Genomic DNA, 20,953 nt, shown 5'->3' on the forward strand with positions numbered 1-20,953 from the left:
TATAATTATGTAAAAAGGACAGTGGAAACAAAATATCAAAAAATAATCACTAAACCTTTTCATTCGATAGTTCAGGTTGTGTTGCTTTACCCTCTATATTTCCTTCTCTAAGAACTACCTTTAATCAAACCTACAAAAATTGACTTTATGAAAATAATTTATTTTAATCGTCTGAGTTAATAAAATTTTTGATTTGAATTTTTAGAATAAAAAAAAATATAAAGCTCGAAGCATAACTCCTTTTAAAATGAAATTTTTTAAATATTGGGGGTTGTTAACTTTTGAGTTTGATTTTATTAGAATTGAATGATTGAATATTAAATATATAAACGCACATTTAAAATCAATATATAATTTGCAAAGTATCAAGAAATTTTTCGGTGGATTACTCATCTTTTTTATTTATAAAAAAAGGCTCACACTTTTAAAAAGGTAAAAATTCAAATAAAAATTATCTAAACCCAGATTAACTAATTGCATATTTGTAAAAACGCATTAAATGCTACTAGTTGTAGTGTCAATTTTGATACAAAATTCTGAAGCCCTCTCAAATTTTTTATAATAATTATATATATAAGCTAACTGTGACGCAAAAATAATTTTTTTAAATACAATTTTCTCTCCAACCAGTAATTAGATTTTAAAAAATAAAACAGTATGTCGAAAGCTATATAGATTCTAATTTTTTAAATAAATCCACCTACGGAATGAATTACTGTCTCAATATGATATCAAATGAGCGAGTAAACATTCGCAAATTGGTCCTATGCAAATCTTGTAACTTTTTCTTGATCCGACTCATAAGTTCGTCATAAGCTAAGCTATGTAACAGAAAGAAATGACCTGCCTAAGTGTCTACGTTTGCTCAAGAGATTGAGTCATAGTCGCGGCATTGATAGTTTGTGCACCTTGTATATAATAAACCTATTTATATGAGTAATTATAATTTTAGGGTCTCCCTCCCTTAAGATGAAAGCTCGCAACGCCCCGACTACTAACATTAAATATAGAATTAAAAAATTTAATTTATATGGGTTTCAGATCAAGGACAAAAAAGTGTTGTTACATATAGATTAATTAATTAATATATATTAATAATTCGCTAATTCACGATACAATGACTAAAATCCTATTTTTTTCTTTCTTTTTCAGTATTATTTATCAGTGTGATAATCTTCATATCCGTTTCCTTATTCATATTCAGTGATTTTCGATTCAATCTCATAACTCCAATTAGGCTATATCATCCATCCTTTCTCTACGCTTATACCTCACTTTTTATTCAAGCTGGAGTCGTCCAGGTAAGCATTATCATTTATATACTTAATTATATACGGATGTATATTGCTAAAATTTTTATAAATAGTCTAACCGGTAATACACGGTCAGTAAAGCGAGACTATGGCCATATTATAATTTTGTAGCTAGTATTCTACAACTTAGTCCTTAATTTTAAAAAATAAAATAAAATAACCCAAGAAATCCAAACGAAAAACAGTGGAAAAGCTTTTAAGCAAAACATTTAATTAAAGTCAGTAAACATCGATTAAAAATTCTTAAATTTAGGACTATATCTTGCACAAGGCAAAGGGTAATAATGAATTGTATATCATTAGTTTGAATGTTTAAGGAACATACTGATAAGTATTAGCTAAGGAGTTTTTTCATTCTGTTGATGCTTTATATCACAGTTCACTAACGGAGGATTAAGTACAGAATTCAGAATCCGTTTGAATATATAAAAATAATTATGATACTATATCTATGTGAGTAATTCCATGTCTAATCATCGAAAAGAAATAAAAAATGATTATGATAATGATTAGTTTAAAAAACAATTTTGAATGAAAAATAACATGTCTTCCCTGTTCCTATATTTGTGTTTGAAAATTAAACAAAAAAAATCATATTTAATTGATTTGAGAGGTTTTTGAGTTTCCAGGTAATGGGTGATTTTATATATTAAAATTATTTAAATTGAATGAAAAATCATAATTGATGGTAACTTTTCTATGAAATAACTACAAAATTGATACATTATTATTATTATAATCAACATAAAGATAATGTTGTTGTTAACTAATGCATTTTTTCTACCAATTTAAATTTGTTTTCTTACAAAATTTAAATTACAATTCTATAATATGATGACGATTATTAAAGAAAAAAATTATAAATATTGTCAACTTTTAAGCATCTGAGATATTGGATAAAAACTACAACTGTTTTGTTTACAACAAGTTTTTCAAGTTGATCATGTAGATTCCCTACTGAAAAGATGGACCGTTAAGAGAGAAAATAAGCTATATCCAAGTAATTCAATCATCACGAATTGTAACTCTAATTATGTAATAGAGATATTTCAAAAATTCAAATAACAAATAATGAATGCAATTACAAATATTCGAAATACAAGTATCTTAATAATTATGCATATATTGGATAAAATAAAAGTCTTAATAATTATTCTAAGAATCCATATAAATCTTTTGTCTTTAGTTAAGTAGACGCTGCATATATGTTGTGCTTGAAAAAGTAAATCTATCCTATTTCATAGCCTTTTCAATTAAATGATGCATTTTGAAGGAATTGTGAAAAATGAGCGATGGAAAAAGAAAAGCCCATTTGTGAATTAGAAATGGGTTTTGAACATCAATCCATTTGTGATGGTATAGAAATTGTAATCAATTAGAGACGATGATTCTACCTAATAAGGTCTAAAACTAATGCATTTAATTGATCATTCATCTCTAAATACCTACATAAGGAATACAGGAGGTTGTTTGGTAGTTTGAGACATTTAAAACGGTGATTTACAAGATGGCTATTGGAGCCGGTACTTGTAGCGTCATTACGTTATACCCACAGATGATAATCTAAGCCTATCTTCTTGAATTGATACATTTTTATTTGGAATTTGATTATTTCCATTTTGAGTTTAAATGTTATATTTTGAATTGGAGAATTCCATTTTGAATGACACTATTCACATTGTGAGTTGGACTATTCCATTTTGAATTGAACTATTCCCATTTTTAAGAGGGCTATTCCATATTAAAATGAACTATTCTCATTTTGAATTGGACTACTCCCATTTTTAACAGGGCTATTCTATATTTAAATGAACTATTCTCATTTTGAATTGGAAATGTTAAAGTGTTATTTGGAATATATACGATTTTTATATCTAAAGCAGAAATACTGACACATTCTATCTTCCAAAAACCCAAGATAATAAGCAGCTGATTGTTAAAAATTAAGTTTAATCAATAGCCCATATGGCTTACCCCCGTACTCTCCTTACACTCACTCATAGGCTCAGCCCTAGTTTTTATTCTTATAGCTTCCCTGATTGAGCTTCATATAATCCTTTTACAATGGGATCCGTAATAGTTAGAGGTGGCCCTGCCTATAAGTACATGTTAATTTCTCTTAAAAATTTTTGTGGCCTACATTTTGTCACGTATTTATTAAACACGTGATAACACAAGTACACGTACATCAAATGGAATTACTCCAATCCCAACAAAACTGTAGATATTGACCAAGGCAGGCAAATGTTGGCATCTATCTATGCACACTATGAGATTGCAATTCAACGCTTGAATGATTGTGTATACAATAAAATATGGACAATACATAAATGGGTATTATTTACATTAATACATGTTACAAGTTTTATGACTTTACGAGTAATTTATGATTTTTTCATTTTGATTGTTGTTGTATTTGCAGGTCATTGGATGCATTGGGGCGAGACGATTGAATGGACGGTTGCTGAATTGTTATTGGCTCATTCTCCTCGCTCTATTCTCTGGAGATATTCTCGTGGGAGGGATATGGTTACTCCGACTGGACTCCGTCCTGGATCAGCTTTCGCCGGATCTACGTTCTCGCCTGACATCGAATTATTATATGAAATCCTCTGATCCAGACTTTGTGTCAAACATCGATGACCTTCAATCTTTATCGGAATGCTGTGGCATTGAGGATCCCAAGGACTATCTTAATATCACAAGTCGTTGGCAATCAGCTTTTCCACCCATCAATGGGACATTTTACCTTCCATGGTCATGTTGTTTAGAGGCTGATCCTCCCTTGACACTCGCCAACACCATAAAACGTCGACTTGACAATAAAAACTCTGATGGCGAGGATGGAACTTACTATGAGTACGAAGAAGACTATCCTGATCATCCCGAGGAAGAATATTTAACAACGCCGGATCCCAAGGACTTATATACGGAGGAAGAACTCCTTAGTAAAATATCATACGCTGGTCCTGTGGTCGAGCCTTTCAAGTGGTGTCTTTATGGAAACCATGCAGCCTGGCACTATCAGAGGGGATGTGTAGGTCCTTTACGTATTTGGGTGAGGGATCAAGCTGATATCCTTTTTGTTTTGGGGATATGCGTCATTGCTTTTCTTAAATTAACATTTATCGGAATCCTTCGCTACGAAATTAAAGAAATGATTCAGAAAATAAAGAATATTCAGAATGAAACGAATAGAATGAATGGGGATTTGTGTTCTTCACAAGGTATCCTCGACGGATTCCCTCTTAACGGAAATAATCCCATTCTTCAAAATCACGTCCCTCCTCCTTCACAGTCTATCTTCATCGATCCCTCTCCAAAGAGAGCCATGTCTGTTTCCTCCATATCCACTTCGTCTTCCACTTTCGCCACGGTGGAGAAAAGTCGGGAACTACAGGACTCCTACATACGAACAAATAAAATGTCTAAGACGATAGACAGTTGTCGCCCAAATAATAAAGGATCCACTATCCAAACCGCCATTTGACGAAAGGATAATTACTCACTTCTTTTATTTTCATTCATTTGTATTTTCTAAATTTAACAAGCAAAAAAATAAGAGAACATTTAGCCATTCTCATACAGGAAAAAATAGTATGGGATTTATTGATCAATATATACTGTAAATTTATTTAGAGATTAATCACATCTCCTTGTAGTTAAAAAAAAACATTGAACTCGTAAAAAAAACAAAAAAAAACAAAAAACAGTTCAAGCTATTGTAGTTTGCTCTTCTTGAATATAGAGAATGCAAATTTTTGCATCGACTCAATAAAAAATTTAATCATTTTTGATTGAAATTCAATTGTAATATTATTTTAAAAAATTTGGACTTTAAGAACGCTACTCAATTCCACGTGAGGAAAACTAAGATTTGGAAAATATAATTTTTCATTGATATAAAAAAAAATATTAATACTTCTTTTTGGGGCCTTGACTGTGAGGAATTTCCATCATGGACTATGTATATTACAAAGTCTGTCGTAGACCCGTTCAAAATAGTAAAAACTTTAAATCGATATTGTATTTTATTTATTCAGATTCTACAAGCTTAGGATACACACGACAACCAAATCTAATTCATTTGAGTCGATTAAGAATGTTAAAGTATTTATTCATAATCTTATTAACAATAATAATGGCGTTGTCATATTTTTCAGTCTAAAACGCTGAGGTTTTTTTTGTTTTTTTAATTTTAAGTATCGTTTTAGGTGAAACGGAACTCCGGATTTGTGTAGATGTAATCCAAAAAGAATACATTTATTGTGTTTTCTTCAGAAATAGTTACTGTCTAGAAAGAACGTTAGAATATGAAGCAAAATCGATAACTCTTTTAGTGGTTATTGTAAAAAATAATTTTATGGAGATCATACCTTTTGCAATGTTTAATCTGAACGGTATAGATGGTTTAGAAAGTCATTTCCTAACACTTTTCATGAGTTTCTAAAACTATATGCATAGATAGTGAAGATTTTTGTTTCTTGTGAACATATTTTGCCCTAATTTTGTTCTTTTTTGTGTCTTTTAACGATATAGTAGAATATATTTTTGTAAATGAAAGAGCCGTAAAATTATTGTGCAATTTCTCCATTGTTATTTTTTCCCCCATCTGATACCTTATAATGGTTTTACTTATTCTCTATTTTTTGGGGGGATAGGAAACTCTTTAGAAGGTCAATCAAATGATAAATTTTTAAGAAAAAAGTAGGAATATGTATCAACACAGCAGTGCTAAGACTTATAGCTAGGGTTGCGATGTTTGTTGAGTAAAGTGAGTCAAGCCTGCAGTTGCTATATTCTCCATCTGTTCTTCATTCTTTAAGCTACTTATTGAATGCAACTTGAATAAAACTGCTTAAAGTATTAGTAACAGCTAGTTTTTCTTTCTTTAAACTCTATTTCAACATTTATCATAACTCTTCTTATCGCACACTCTATCTATATATGAACAAGACCTTACGTAAACAATTATCGTTAAGAATATTCAATATCTATTTGACTTTTTCTAAATTCAATCTCAATATTGTTTAACGTGAAATTTAAATGAGATGTGATTAAATCTTCACAACAATATAATACTTTGCAAATAATGATATATTTGTATTACCGTTATAATTTAGTTCATTTGAATGGAACAGTCCCTTTTACTAGGCTATGTTATATAATCGAAGGAAGTCATAATTTTCATTCCTTTGTTTTACCAACTTTAAGCTATTTTTTCTACTGGTAGAATTTTTATGAAATAAAAGAAAAGATTAAATTTAAATAATTGTGCGGTGGTTATTTGAAGGAGTCGAAAAATATTATTAATATAAATAGTAATTTTTATTATTTGATTTAATAAATACCCCAAGTGACTAAATATTAGAGTTTTGTACATAAAATATATAATCATGTACAATATCAAATAATAATATATCACTAGTAATCTTTTCAGCAAGAAAACGAGCCGTACATCTTAACATCAGTCGTAATTTTTCTTCACTCCCCCTAAAAGAAAGCGAAAAAAGGGAGGCGGAAAAAAAGCTCACTTATAAAACATAATCAAAAAATAGGATCTGACAGTATTAGTCAAGTAAATATATAATTAAAAAATAAAGAACAATCACTAAACGCATGTTAAAAAGCGAAACTCATCAAGAGCAGCGTAGGTTATTGGAATTGATTTAGATCCAACGCTGAACGGAAGAGCCAGGGATCAAACAATCACCTCGCATATTGTTCTTGGTCCATTCTATCCTTTGTTGTGGATTTTATAGCGTTACAGAGGCCGTACAGAGGGTCCTCTTTTCCCACACCCTCATTAATGGTTTAATTATTAATCTGTATCGTTCTTCTTATGGTAAGTGTTTTTTGTTAGCTTAAAAACTAAATTTATCATTGGTTATTTTATCATTTATGTTGCTAAGACAAGCTCCTCTCTGATCTTATTGGTGGGAAGGCATATTTTCCCCTCAAGGTTTCCAACTAATGGGCCATTTGCCCCAACTTACCTCCAATACACCTTGAAGATGTCATTAGATGGCTTTAATTTCTTCATTGTAGATTATGTCGGTGCATTCGTACATGTTCCTCTCGATTCTTCCATATAGATTGTTTTCCAAGGATAATCGACAAGATATGCTCTTTTGTACGAAGAGAAAATCAAAATTTCCCATTGCAACACTATGTCCATCATTCCATGTCCCCCTCTAGCTTTTGGTAAGTTGAGTCTCCGATGACTGATTGATTTTGGATTGCCGACAAACTCTATAACCTTTCTATTCCAATCATGGGCCTTAAATTGGTCGAAAGGGGTGCATCAAAGAATGTAATAACTTCCAGACAGTATTGTCATATTCCAACATTTTATTTTATCAAGAACCCCAAGTTTATACACCTCAATTTATATTATTGAGCTATATATTCTATCAACAATCCCATGTATGATCCAAGATCTCCAGTCCTTCATTAGACCACATTGATAAGGACCAATCCTGGATGCAACGAGATAAGTAGCACTAATTTTGTTTATTTTGTCTCTTGAGTTTGTCTATATCTATTTTTTTTTTTTATCATTAAGTAATAAACCAGACTCTCTTCCATATTCTTTCAGGAGAGCATCTTGGCTAGCTCTTTCTTCTTCGAATTTGTCGCTTTTTAGTATCACCATGCAATCGTCTGTAAAAAGCAGGTTCGTTAATTTCCCGTTTCCCAAGACCTCTCAAAACCTCTAAGACCTCGTTTCCGTCTAATGCTATGTACATTTTTCTTGGTAGGTTTCTCACAGCCAATGAAAAGATACTAAGACATATATGTATGATCCCCTTGACGCATTCATATTTGCAATTATACAACTGGGTCCCCTTCGATATAAATGATTGATATTGCGTTGGATATCATATTTTTAATTGTGTTGAAATATAATTTTGGAAATCCTATATCTTTCATTTCAGTTAATAGAATTGAATGTTTCAGAAAATTGAAAACTTTTTCGAAATCCAAGAAGAGAAAAGGAAAACCTTGGGTTCTCCGCTTGTAGCATTCAACAATTGATTGGAGAGACAATACTTCATCTTTCGTTTACCTTTCCTTTCTAAAGCGAAACGGAGTATCTGGGAGCATTATTACCATTATGGGTGTCATACGTTCCGTAAGACATACACTGTAAATTATACATATTCTATTTCCAACAAAGCTGTCACCCTCTAGTTTTCTATTCTTTTGTAAATATTTTTTTTTTCTTAGGAAAAAGAATTATTAATCCCTTTCTTCAGGTCCATTTCCAAAACAAATTTCATATTGTAATTCTACCAGAAATTTGTATATTTCTGGTACTTCTTTGTAGAACTCAGGAGTAAGTCCTGAAGGTACTGGTCCTTTATTAATTTTCTTAATAAATGTATGGACTTCGTACTCAGTAAATATTTTGCTTAAAACTTTTTCTACGGGATCGTTAGAGTTCTTGGTAGTAATCTCGCACATGTTCTGCAATCTTCAGCAGAGATGTTATTTCCCCTCCATTCACTAGTATCTCGTTTATCTCCTTTCTTTTATTGTTTTTCTGAATGAGTTTTAAAAGATATAAATTATTTTAATTGATTTTTTTTATTTAAAATTCTTGCATAAACTCTGCTTCCTTGCATTTTATATTCCATTATCTCATGCAATTCCTGCAGCAGCCCTTTATCGTTTCCTTCTTGCAATAATGACCTAATTTGAGTTTCTTTTATCGTTCTTTCTCTAGCTTTTCGGCACCCGACAGATTTTAGAATTTTTTTGCACTTTTGTAGAACTTATTTCAAGTCTTCTTAATATTTCATCCAGCTTCTAAGTCCTGTTCAATCATTTTTACACATTCCTTCAGATTTTTTAGAAAGTCATCTTCTTCTAAGAGTTTTTTAGTTAGCTTTCATCTATTAGGTTTCTTTGTTTAGTTCTCCTCGTTTAACATAGCTTCGAGAAAGAAATTATCCTACAGTCTGTTCAACACTATTCTACCCATTTTTGTCTTTAACCTAAACATTGGCTCTGATATTTAAATGTGATCTATTCCAATTTTTGTTATGTTCCTGGCGTTTTTGTTTTCAAATGTTTCCTTGTAGTTATTTGTAATATCTGCTATATTCATAATTGTATTTACATTTTTCCATTCACTTAGATACCCACTGGTTTTTGTAACCCAATATGGATGTGAAATCCCTACCATATTCATCAAAGTCTTTCAAGATGAATAATGCTAAGCCCCTCGATGGATATCCATATTGAGTTGTAACTACACTGAAGTACTATATTTATCACACACAAAATTCCATTCCCAATCACCTCTAATTCTGGTATCCGCCAGACAAAATACATTGGGATCATTTAGTAAATTAAAATATTTAAGCAACCTCTCTGTCTTTTTTTGGTAAGATAGCCCATTCATGTTTATCTGTATTAGTCTGATAGGCATGAAATATTACTATCCACCGCCCTTCCTCTCTGCCCTTGATTAATCTCGTTGTTTTCGCTTCTTCTCGCCCTCTTGCCTGAGACCCATTACTAATCTCTGAATCACATTCATACATTGCACTTACCCCCTCCTCCCTAGAACATCGTCTTTTTGGGTTTCTTTTTTCCTTTTTACAGTTATCTACAATATTTGCAGGGCTTGAGGGATGTTTTTCAGTGTTTTCTTCTCTTACAAAGGCGATTGATGTATCCATATCCTTCCCCTCCACTGGATTAGGTACATTAGGATTTTCTTGCCTCTGTTTATTTTCACTAAATACCTCTCCTGTAATTGGGATCGATTTTCCATTAGCATTTATATACTAACCACAGCCACGTTTTTGTATGGATTATTTGAATAAATATTATTATGACGGCATAAAATAAGTTGATCAATTAAAAAATATTTTATTTCATTCAGATTTTCATTTAACGATTGTTGTAATGCAATTTCATAATTATTCTACTCAATTAAAAAAAAAAATAGCAGTTAGTTGGCCACAAACAGGGAGTGAAAAATGGAGTTCATGTTCCATGTACAGTGTGGGAAACCAAATTGGAAACTATGTGAATAAATAATCATTAACTATTTTAACATAAGAAAATAAAATAAAATATTGAACAACAATATATTTTTTTTCATAAAATTCTATTTTCCAAATATTAGTAAAGTAAAAAGAGGTGGAGGGCGTTTGACCCCCACACACAAGGAACAACAAAATAAATATGTCCAAATTTTAGGAAAGCAACGACTCACAGCTTTCATTAAATAGTTTATACGACTGAAATTTAATTTGACTTTTGTATTATTTATTTTATTAAGTTGGTAAAACTTTTGATTCAAAAGTTATATTGTATTTAGTATATAACATTCTTTAATATATATTCAAAAATGTCCTTTGTTCTAATTTAATTGCTTATTTTAAGTACCTACATAACAATATATAAACTAAATTAAATATCATTATTTCAATTATAAATAATTAATTAATTAGTCAATATTTTATGCATAATTACAATAGTTTATGACGAAATAGAAGCATATAAATATAATATTACAAATAGTTTTAAAAATGCGTTTACAAAAGTAAAATTTGTTACTCAAAATAATTTCATGAGGAAATTGATGTTTTTCAACTATGACTTTATGGGGACTTAACCATCGCGGATTTTACCCCTCTTAAAGTATTGCAAACAAATTGACTCTACATATAATGCATGTTCCTTTATTTGGTGGTAAGCATCTTTTTATTTTTTTGGAATTTAGGGCCACGTAGAAAAGTATGCGGAATTTATGTTATTCGGATTCAAAAAGTTTTGTGTCCACGCGAAGAAGAAGTATGCTTCATCAGAGTCAAGTAATAATGTTGATTAATTTAATGGAAATCTAATTATAGGAGAACAGGAAATGAGTCCATTTGGTCTGTAAAAATGAATCATTCCTCTTTCAGGTTGTACAATTTACTTATATTTGTTACAATTTGTACTAACAAATTGTACCAGTTAATTATACGTAAACGGCATTATCATATTTTTCCACACCAGAAGCTGTCTTCAAAAAATATTGTGCAAAGTGAAACGAAACACCATTGCTCTATAAATGCAACCCCAAAACAGATATATATTTACGTCTTCCTCAGAAACCCCCAAATCCCCCGTCCAAGATTTACAAAATGAATGTAGTAGCACCCTTGAATTAGTTAGCTGAAGAATTGGTCCATTTCTTTAATAACTATGATGTATTAAATAATAATGGAGATTATGTCTGTAAGGTAGAACTTTTGGTAATAATGGCGTTAACCTGGTCTTCCCCTTTCCCACATTAGTGTCCTCGTAATGCATCTCTATCATCCCACGATTTTAAAACGATTAAATTTCGGTCTAACGTCTGCCATAGGGGCTAAGACTAAACTAGGAAAAAATTGGTCTTCAGCCCAGTAACAGCACTAATACTTATTTTATATATTAACTCTTATTCCCAAGGAAATTTCATACCTTCATTCCCTTAAATGCAGGGTTAATTTTTATTTTATGCTTTTTTCCTATTAAGATATACTGCCTCTTTAATAAAAAGTATTGAATTCCCTTGCGATATGAGCGTTCTCACCATATGTATTCCTTCACCACACATGTGTGTTTACTTACTTAGCAATACAAAAATGAATGGTTTTAACTATTTGTTGGGGAAAACCTCATGGGTTTAAATTATTTTATACAAAAGATATCGTTTGTAGTGGGTTGGGATTCGAGTATCACTCAACTTTGAGTAAAAACATTCGATATGGTATACTACGGTGGAGAATTTTCTGAAAATTACTTCTACCTTGTATTTGAAACATTAAAAATGAATACAATTTATCATTTTTGTTTTTAGTTAAAGGGAGTGGGTTGGAGGGCCTGTAACCAAGAGCCATCCCTCCACAAATGAATGAACTTTTATTTTGGAATATAAAAAAATTAATAAGAAAATAGAGGTTAAGAACTTTTTTTTAATTTGTTTTTTTTTCTAAAGAAAGGGTCATTCGACCAAATTATGAGACAAAGAATTTTTTTTTTTTTAATTCAAAAACCCAAATAAAATCTTGTAGACGCTCCTGAATAGTGTAATATCTTATTGCTAAATAAATATTGGGAATGGGTGAATCATTGATTGAAATATAATGCCTGTGAAAGAATGAAAGATACGAAGCTTCCTAGAGTGTCTGTATACCCAACAAACATTGAAGATGAAAACAATGAAGAATAAATTGCTTCTGACTCAGACAAAGAATCATCACCAGACTCACAGTCAGTTATATGTAAAGACTGAGTTTGTATTGTTGGTTTGTATCTTTTTTTAGGTGAACTGATATTAAAAGTTCCTGGTTCAAGAATTTCCATTGTCAATTTACGAAGGTAACATTGAATAATTGCAATAGTGAATTATTGAATTTTTCAATTGATTTAGCACATTTCTAGTAATTTTGAATTATAATTTATTCAGAAGGGTTAATCAGAATAATTTGTTGATAGAAATTAAGGATAATTCCTCAAAAATACAAATGTAGTCCACATTCAAGCTAGATTACTTTTAATATATTAATTTTGTAATAGGGTCTTTTTTTACAAATTGAGTTCTATGTACAACAAAGTAAGATTTTTATGATTGGGATGAAAAATGATAAATTTATTTGATTTCAAAAAAGATGGTCTAATGTTTTTTTACTCAGTATTTATTTATTTTTTACTCATTTATTTTATCCTTTTCAAAAAAATACAATAAACAATTTACAATTTTTTGAAATCTGGAAACTTGTATCCACACATTTTAGAATTACCTGATTTTTTTTTATTTAAATCCTTCAAGGCAAACAATAGCATTGTATATACATATAAACTAAGAACTTGCTCGGTAGGACACAAAATCAGAAAAATTGGATTGTTAAAGTAATTTTAAAATTTCTCAAGATATTAAAAAAATCAAAATCCAAAGTAATAATAAAAGTTGAAGTTTTGATCAATTCAAAAATCTCTTCAGTTAAATTTATTAATGATGTGTGTAAATATAAAGGTAATATTGAGCCAAAATAAAAACAAATTTGAGTCAATTAGTCAGATTTATTATTCAAATTACACAGAAAAGCTAAGAATGCAAAGACTGTTACAATAATTTGAAACCTTAGATTTAACACATGGGCTAAAAATCATTGGGCTTCAAACATAGATAATACTACTTATTCTTTTAATTTTACACATTATCTTCAGTCAGTACCAAACTTCAAAAAACAACCCTTAAAAATCCAGGACAATCTGTTCTTCAGTTTGTTAGTTATTGTTTTAAGTCTGACGAAACTTTTGTTATTCTCCGTAATATTGTATAAAAAACAATTTTGTTTTATTAATTTTACACTGCTTCCTGTTGGGAAAAATATCGTTCAAGCAAAGCAATGACTTCAAAAGTTTTATAGGGACTCAGTTTTTATAAAGCAAGAAAAAGAATATAATGATAGTTGTTTTTTTTTTAACGAAAAAAAAGCATTTTCCATGTTAATCTTGAGACTTTTCAGATCAGGTTTTATATTGATTCCAATTGACCCTTTTAAAATATAATTTATTGATTTCCCTACTTTTTAGTAATAAATTTTAATAACAATAAATTTTGGTACTTTAAAAAGGCATTTGGAGCACTCCCAAAATAATAATTTGTCTATCGAAATTGAGGATGATTTGTCTACAAATACAATTGTAGTCCACACTTAATTTGGAAAAAAATCTTTCTAGCTTAATGTTGTGTTGAGCCATAAATGATATTTTTTCAATGAAATCTATGCATTTATATAGGGACCTCTAGTCAAAAAAGTTCATAATTTTAAAATATGAATATAACATCTAATGTATGACAGAGTTTTATCTATTGTCGATGATACTTGAATAGTTTTTCCTTCAGTTATTATTGTAGGGAGCCTAAATTCTTATTTTTCAAACCCATCAGCAATATCTTTTAATTTAATTAAATAGTTTTTAAATCTGATTTTGGCTCTCTTTTTTATTTCATTTTTGTTCTCTCTAAAATAATTTATTGTAAAAATAAAAGTTAAATTAAAAAGTTTAGGAAACCAATATCTGAATGGTTTCAGTTTCGTCAAAAAAAAAATTGAAGGTCTTTATTATTATTTAATTTTTTTTTTTACTTTCACTCAAAAAAAAATCCATCCAAAAAGTAGAATAATAATTGATGCGTAAAATTGAAGATAATCTCCCTATATTAATAAGTATAAAGATAAAAATAATATTAAAATAATCATATGCAGTCAAGAAAAAAAGACAAACCAGCTTCACCGATTGAAAAGTATTTCAGTTTTAGATAATAATATAAAAAGTCATACACATATGTAATATATAACCACAGCAGAAGTACAAAACAATAACCGTAACCATCTTAAATATTGATCTGGCAATGGGCCTCCTTAAAGTTGAATTCCCCTAATGCAACGTGGCCATATTTCTTGAGATATGGCATCTCAGACATGCCTTTTTCGCCACCATTGTCTGGAACTTTCCTACTTCCTTTGACACAATCCTCAAAAGGTATATTTTGACCTTTAGGCAAGAAGTCGTTAAATAATTCATGTTTTGTTGGTGATCAACCATTCATGTGTAGAATACCCTCCACCCCGACTTCTTATTATTCCAGATGTATATTGTATATACTTAGGCATAGCTTTCAGGTACAGGACTTTTGAGTACTCTTAGATTAGTTGATATTCTTCTAAAGTTAACAGATTTTTTATTAATTTATTCGTGTAAATGATCAATTATTTCAATATATAGGCTTTTAATAAAATGACATGTTTTTGGAATAAAGTAGAACATGACTAATGAGTGTTTGCAAAAAAAAATAACATCCCTACTTCTCTCCATGCTCTCAATGTACTCGGTAATAACAAAAGAGAATAATCAGATCTAGTAGTAAATAGTAAATAAAATAAAGTTCTTTAAGCCCTTCGCGCCAAAATAGTTAAAAATTTACAACTTGAAATGACATTTATATTTTAAATTCCCTAATTGTAAAATCATCGAGGGCAGACATTCTTAAGACTTTGTCTGTCGTTCTCTTAAAATATATTTTACACAATGTTTTTGTTGCGATAGAGTTTGCTTTTAGGGATTCATTATTGTGGGGAGATAGGCCCAAGCCCATTTTCTTTCTTAATTTCTATACCATACTCCTCTTTTATTTTTGTTTCCACGATTTACTTCACAGGTTCAATTGTTATACATTCGTAGAACAAATGGAAGTAGGATTCAATATAATTCTTGGAGAAAGAGCAGAGTTTATCACCTTCATTTTCTCTATATTTGTTAGTAAAGATCGTGGAGGTTTCAAGACGATATCTCAACCATTTTTCCATGGAGTTGGTGAACGGATTCCTTAAGACGGATTTCCATCCCAATTTTCGAATTTCTGAGTTAGATCAACCCAAGTTTTGGAGACTAATTAGGCTGAAGGTGTTTCTCTATCTCTCTTCTGATCAGTTGCATCTTAAGAGCCTCTAAAGCAATATAGAAAGGAATATGGGGAACCATCTTCGATTTTGCATTTCCTATCCACCTCATGAGCAACTTTCGGTTTGCTGTGATTTTTTTTTTAATGAAACCCCCGAAAGTACTCAGCTACACTCTGGAAACAATTCCAGAATGTTTCTGCAGTGCGTCCTAACTCTGAAAGACAGTATTACAATTAAGTGTCTCATTAAGTGGAGGTGTCCCAACCAGAAATGAATTCCATGATGAAGACAACCTCTACACGTAAAGCTCAGGGGGTAGAGCTCTCAAAAGCTTCCTTGGTAAGTCTTTAATCGAATTGATATCTTATGTTTCCTTAAAAATATATTTGTATCCTCATCGACCAGAAATCTTGGCTCGTTATTATTCTCTTTAACCAAGAGAAGTTCAAAAACAACCACGGGGATTTGATATTGCAAAATCCAACCCCAAATCAATTATTGATGTCTGGAGTCTTTCTTTCATTAAATATGGTTTTTTCCATACGAATTGTATCACCAAACCCTCAATTTTTTCTTCAATTTGTAAGTGAATGGAACGAATTGCAGAAGATGTACTATTTTTGGTAATATGTTGGTATTCCTTTCAGTGACTATGTATAAAATATTGAGTCCAATCTTCTGATAAAATTTCGTTCCCTTCTTCAGTTTATTTATAAATTCACTCGTATTATATTTTAGGATCTCCTCTTTGGTGGATGCCACATGTATTTCTAATAGATTAGATGAGGATGTGTATTTGAAGTTACCGTATTCGCCCTACATTGACTCCTCTGTTGATATTATGGTGGTTGACTTTTCAAGACTCGATACATTTTTAAACTTTTCTATCACTCTCAGAAGTTCCCCCATCGACTTATAAATATGCATCGGTTCACCTGATTGGAATTTTGTAAAGTCGTCAGCTTCTAATAGGTATTTTAGCTATATGCTTTGATCCCTGTATCCTCTTATTAAGCTAAAGGTCTTCATAATATCTTCATATATACTGTTTAGAATAGAGTTGGGACTAGAATATCTTTTCTTTTCTTATCTGAGTAACTTTTTATTGTAATTGGAGTAGAACGGAGGATCGAGAAAGAGCTCCTAAGCTTCAAGCATGGTCAGTCTATACAAAGATACTCAACTCCATGTATTCGTTGACCATTTGAAATAATCAAATTGAATCATTAGAAAAAAATATATATATACATATATCCCTTATATGCAGTGTTACGCCGATTTCTATGCATCTGTGGCCCCTAATATGGACTTCAAATACAATTTCTAGGTCAGATGGAGTAATCATAATACTATAATATTTACTGATACTTAACTACTCCAACTCTATTTAACCAATTAAAGGATTAAAAAAAAATATTTTACAATTACAAAAATCGAAAACTTTGAATTAGACCTATTTTCTAAAACAACTGTTTTTGCTCTTAAAAATAAACAAGGACTCTACATTCAAGAAATGTATGAATCAGACCATGCATGAACTTAGTCATTGTTATAAGGAATTAGTATTGAGGTCTAAATCCATATTGGTAGACTCAAATCCTATGTGGTTTTATTCATGCTTAAATCCTTTAAATTTGTACTAATACATACTTTTTCTTCACACATCACACCTAAGCATAGAACTATACATCAATATATGTGGCTTTATCAACAACAAAGTCAGATTTTTCTCAAAAGGGAGTGTGGATTAAATTGGGGGTCTTCAACGAATTATCATCTATTTCTATAAAAAAAAATATTTTTATCCTTTGAATGTGCCTCAAATTGCACTTAAGGTAGTCAAAAATGGTAGTCACAATGAAAAATTGACTGAATTTATTTGAAAGGCGATTTCGGGGCAATAAATGTAAGTCTCATAAGTCAAATTAAGGTGTTAAACTTTAAAATTGACTTGTATTTGTTTATAAAATATATATCCCATTTATATATACATATTTTATCGATGAAGAAGTTTATGTATAATATATATGTATATCAGGCCCTTCTAAATACTAAAGATATTTCATTGCTGATCCGTCTATAAATTCCAAAGAACCTCTCGAACGAATCTCAATCACATTATTCTCCTGTAGAAAAACAAGATTGATCCAGATGTGTTGACTGTCACCTTCCTCAGCTCGACTAGGATGATTCTGAAACATGGTTCATACGATTGGGGTCAACTTTTCAAATTCATAATGTTTCAAAAGAGTCAGATAAGTTGAATATTATTGCCTCCGTACTAATTATATAATGAAAGACTTGTCATGAAAGTATTTATCAAAGAAGTTATTTATCCTACAAGAATGTATTTTGAAGTTTTGGGGTTTTTCACACGGGAGAGAGTTAAAAAAGCCCTTGACCTCCTCTAAGATGGATCATTCATTATCAGCTAAGAAAATTATTACCTCTCTAAGCCGACTAATCAATCCGACATTAGTCTCAAATTTAAAAGACAAACTCACGAAAGAAATCGTTAAACATCAGTACCTGTTTCACGAAGGGATGTAACACGATCCCAAGCCAAATTATGTAGAGAGGATTTGGTTGATTTCTACGATGGCTTAAAAGACTCGAAAAATTCCGTTTTTATTTCAAGCATTGGAGTTAATCCAACCCCAAGAAAAGAAGAAGAAAAAGGTATGCAGGCAACACATGAGCTATGGCATTGAAGCTAGAACGTGTGCCGGGTCTCATTGTCATTTTTTTAATCTCCTCTCAAAAAACTAAGAAGCACTCAGCTGATGTTGATGTAACTAATTTTACAAATGACTTGCTTTATATTAAAGATAAAATATTTAAAATCTGCTTCCTTATCGATTTGGAAGGACAAGTTTCTATTCTATCAACTAATCTTGCTCCCTACATCATTAAAGAGTGGGGTCTCCCCTCTTTTGGGAGACAATGAATAATTCCCATGGAACGTCTTCATTACATTTCGTACTTATTGATACTGCAACATATTAAATGGAAATCGTATATCGTTGACAAAGCACAGCCTATACTCGGAGCAGATTCGGGGGGAGCCCATTTTTGAAAACATGTTTTATGTATGAAGAACTTTATAATATATATATAACAGTCTAGGCAAATTACTAAAAGGTGTTCAAAACCTCCTTCATATATATGAAGTAAAAACATCAATTGATAAAAACATTGGTTCTATGTTGACGTATCACATAAGAAGAGATTATTTGATATGACACAGAGATATCAAATGTACAAACTGTACTTTTTGTGTTTGAAATAAATCCATTTATCTAATGCATCACATGCACATTTTTTTTATTTTTTTTTTCTGCTGAATTAATGTACACTCTCATTAAATCATTTGGGGGAAAAAACAACAATGTCAGAGTAAAATACATTAAAAACTGCAGTCATGAAAGCATTTTTCAAGACATATTTAGACGTCGCTTGACATGTTCTTTATAAGCCTCTCTTTTAACAAAATGATATTTTGAGCGTATCATTTTTGAGGGATTCACTATAGAAGGGAGATATAGACTAGCAAGTCACACTTTTCTATCAAATTAGCGATGTTTTTGCTCCTGTTTGTTTGAATGTAGTCACAATGATTACGTCAATAGATACGGATCAATTTTAATCAAACATTCTACGAAGATTATATATGGTGTCAGTAATAGGCCGTAAATTTTGAGATGTCAGAGTTCAAGGTTAGGCAAAGCGTAAAAAGCCGTAATTGACCATAGCTTTGAACAAATTTAGATACATCACTCAATTTGATTTTAGGGGGAGGTTTTGCGCTACACCAAGTGTCCGTTCTTGCTAAATTCTTCATATAAAAAACATTTATTTTACATAAAGGCCAAACTTCCTGCTCTATACTGGGTGGAAAGAACAAATTTACTCACTCACGCAATTCAAAATTCTAAGTTACAAGTGGCAGACTGTAAAAATTCAAGGACTTCATTGTACTTACTAAATATGTACCCGTGTTATATATTTTATTACGAATTATTTTATTAATACATCCTAAGACAAACTTGCTAATCCTCTTCCTTCCCTTTTATTTGGAATTATTCTATTATGCACATACTAAGAATACTTGCTAATCCACAGATATACTTTAACGTTCTTTAATATTATATTAGATGATAAACATTTTAGGAGTCTTCATAAGCTTTGTACGTCGCTACCCTCCTACTAAAAGGCTAGTGGAGATAATATGTGTCAATAATAAAAATTGTAACATTTACTATAAAAAATATATACGGGGTGATGATTACGTCTTGCACCTCCCCGCGTACTATAATTCATTTTCATCTGAATTAACTCAAATAAACTCATCCATGGTAGACATTAGATCGAAATTTATTCAATGTCAGTACAGAGATATTATTTCTGAGCTAAGCTGGTAATGGCATCCTCTAACCGAGCCCGTAAGACAGCACACATATTTGAGATGTAGCTGCGGCTCATCTTCTTCCTCTTCTTATTCACGGAAGACTCGGGAGGACTCGGCAGGCTTCGGACCACACTTATCACTAGATGTTGCAGTCAAGCAGTGGGCGGAGGTGCGTGCTCAAGGGTGATGATCATTAAAAATACATTTACAACTCGCAGTACGGAGGTGTTGATGCTTTTGAGTTAAAATTGGGGTTTTCTCAAAAAAAATTGAGTTCTCCCCAAGCTTGTTTTGACCACATTTGGCAAGATATACCTGTCTAATAACTTCTTTCTCACAAATTTGGCCATGTATATGACTGGGTTTGGTAGATTCAAGGATTAGCTTGACTGGCCTACCACTCCAAGAGGATACTTCAGACAGGAGGAATCTTCCAGGCGCTTGCGAACAAGGTACATGTTGTGATGTTTGAGCCCAAGTTCCTTGGACTTGTAATGGGGTGTCATGATCAGTGTGGATCAAAGTTACAATCTCCAACAGTAATGTTTCAATATTTTTCTAGAAGTAAGATATATGTCTTTGCAATATCTCGTTTGAAAGAATAAAACCATAACTATTGTACGTATTGTATCCTAATATGTTGTTTAATTTTATTCAATTATTACGTCATAAAGATTTCACATGTTGCAATGGGTACCCAAAGAGCTACTCTTCTGAGCACTCAAGGCGTGTTCAGTAAGTTGACGCTATCACATTGTTGGATATTGCTA

At 31.1% G+C, this 20,953-nt stretch overlaps 1 protein-coding gene across 1 annotated transcript in view; it reads left to right on the forward strand.

Moving 5' to 3' along the window:
* Positions 1–7,299, forward strand: part of LOC121130460 (uncharacterized) — a 274,370-nt gene extending 267,071 nt beyond the window's left edge. Inside the window, exons 3-4 of the mRNA XM_040726204.2 lie at positions 1,153–1,301; positions 3,736–7,299. Coding sequence (XP_040582138.1) covers positions 1,153–1,301; positions 3,736–4,803 — 1,217 coding nt within the window. The 3' untranslated portion in view covers positions 4,804–7,299. The remainder of the gene's footprint in view (positions 1–1,152; positions 1,302–3,735) is intronic.
* Positions 7,300–20,953: the final 13,654 nt, after the last annotated feature.

This window comes from Lepeophtheirus salmonis, chromosome Z (genome assembly GCF_016086655.4).
Source record: "Lepeophtheirus salmonis chromosome Z, UVic_Lsal_1.4, whole genome shotgun sequence".
In the NCBI taxonomy this organism is placed as follows: domain Eukaryota; kingdom Metazoa; phylum Arthropoda; class Copepoda; order Siphonostomatoida; family Caligidae; genus Lepeophtheirus; species Lepeophtheirus salmonis.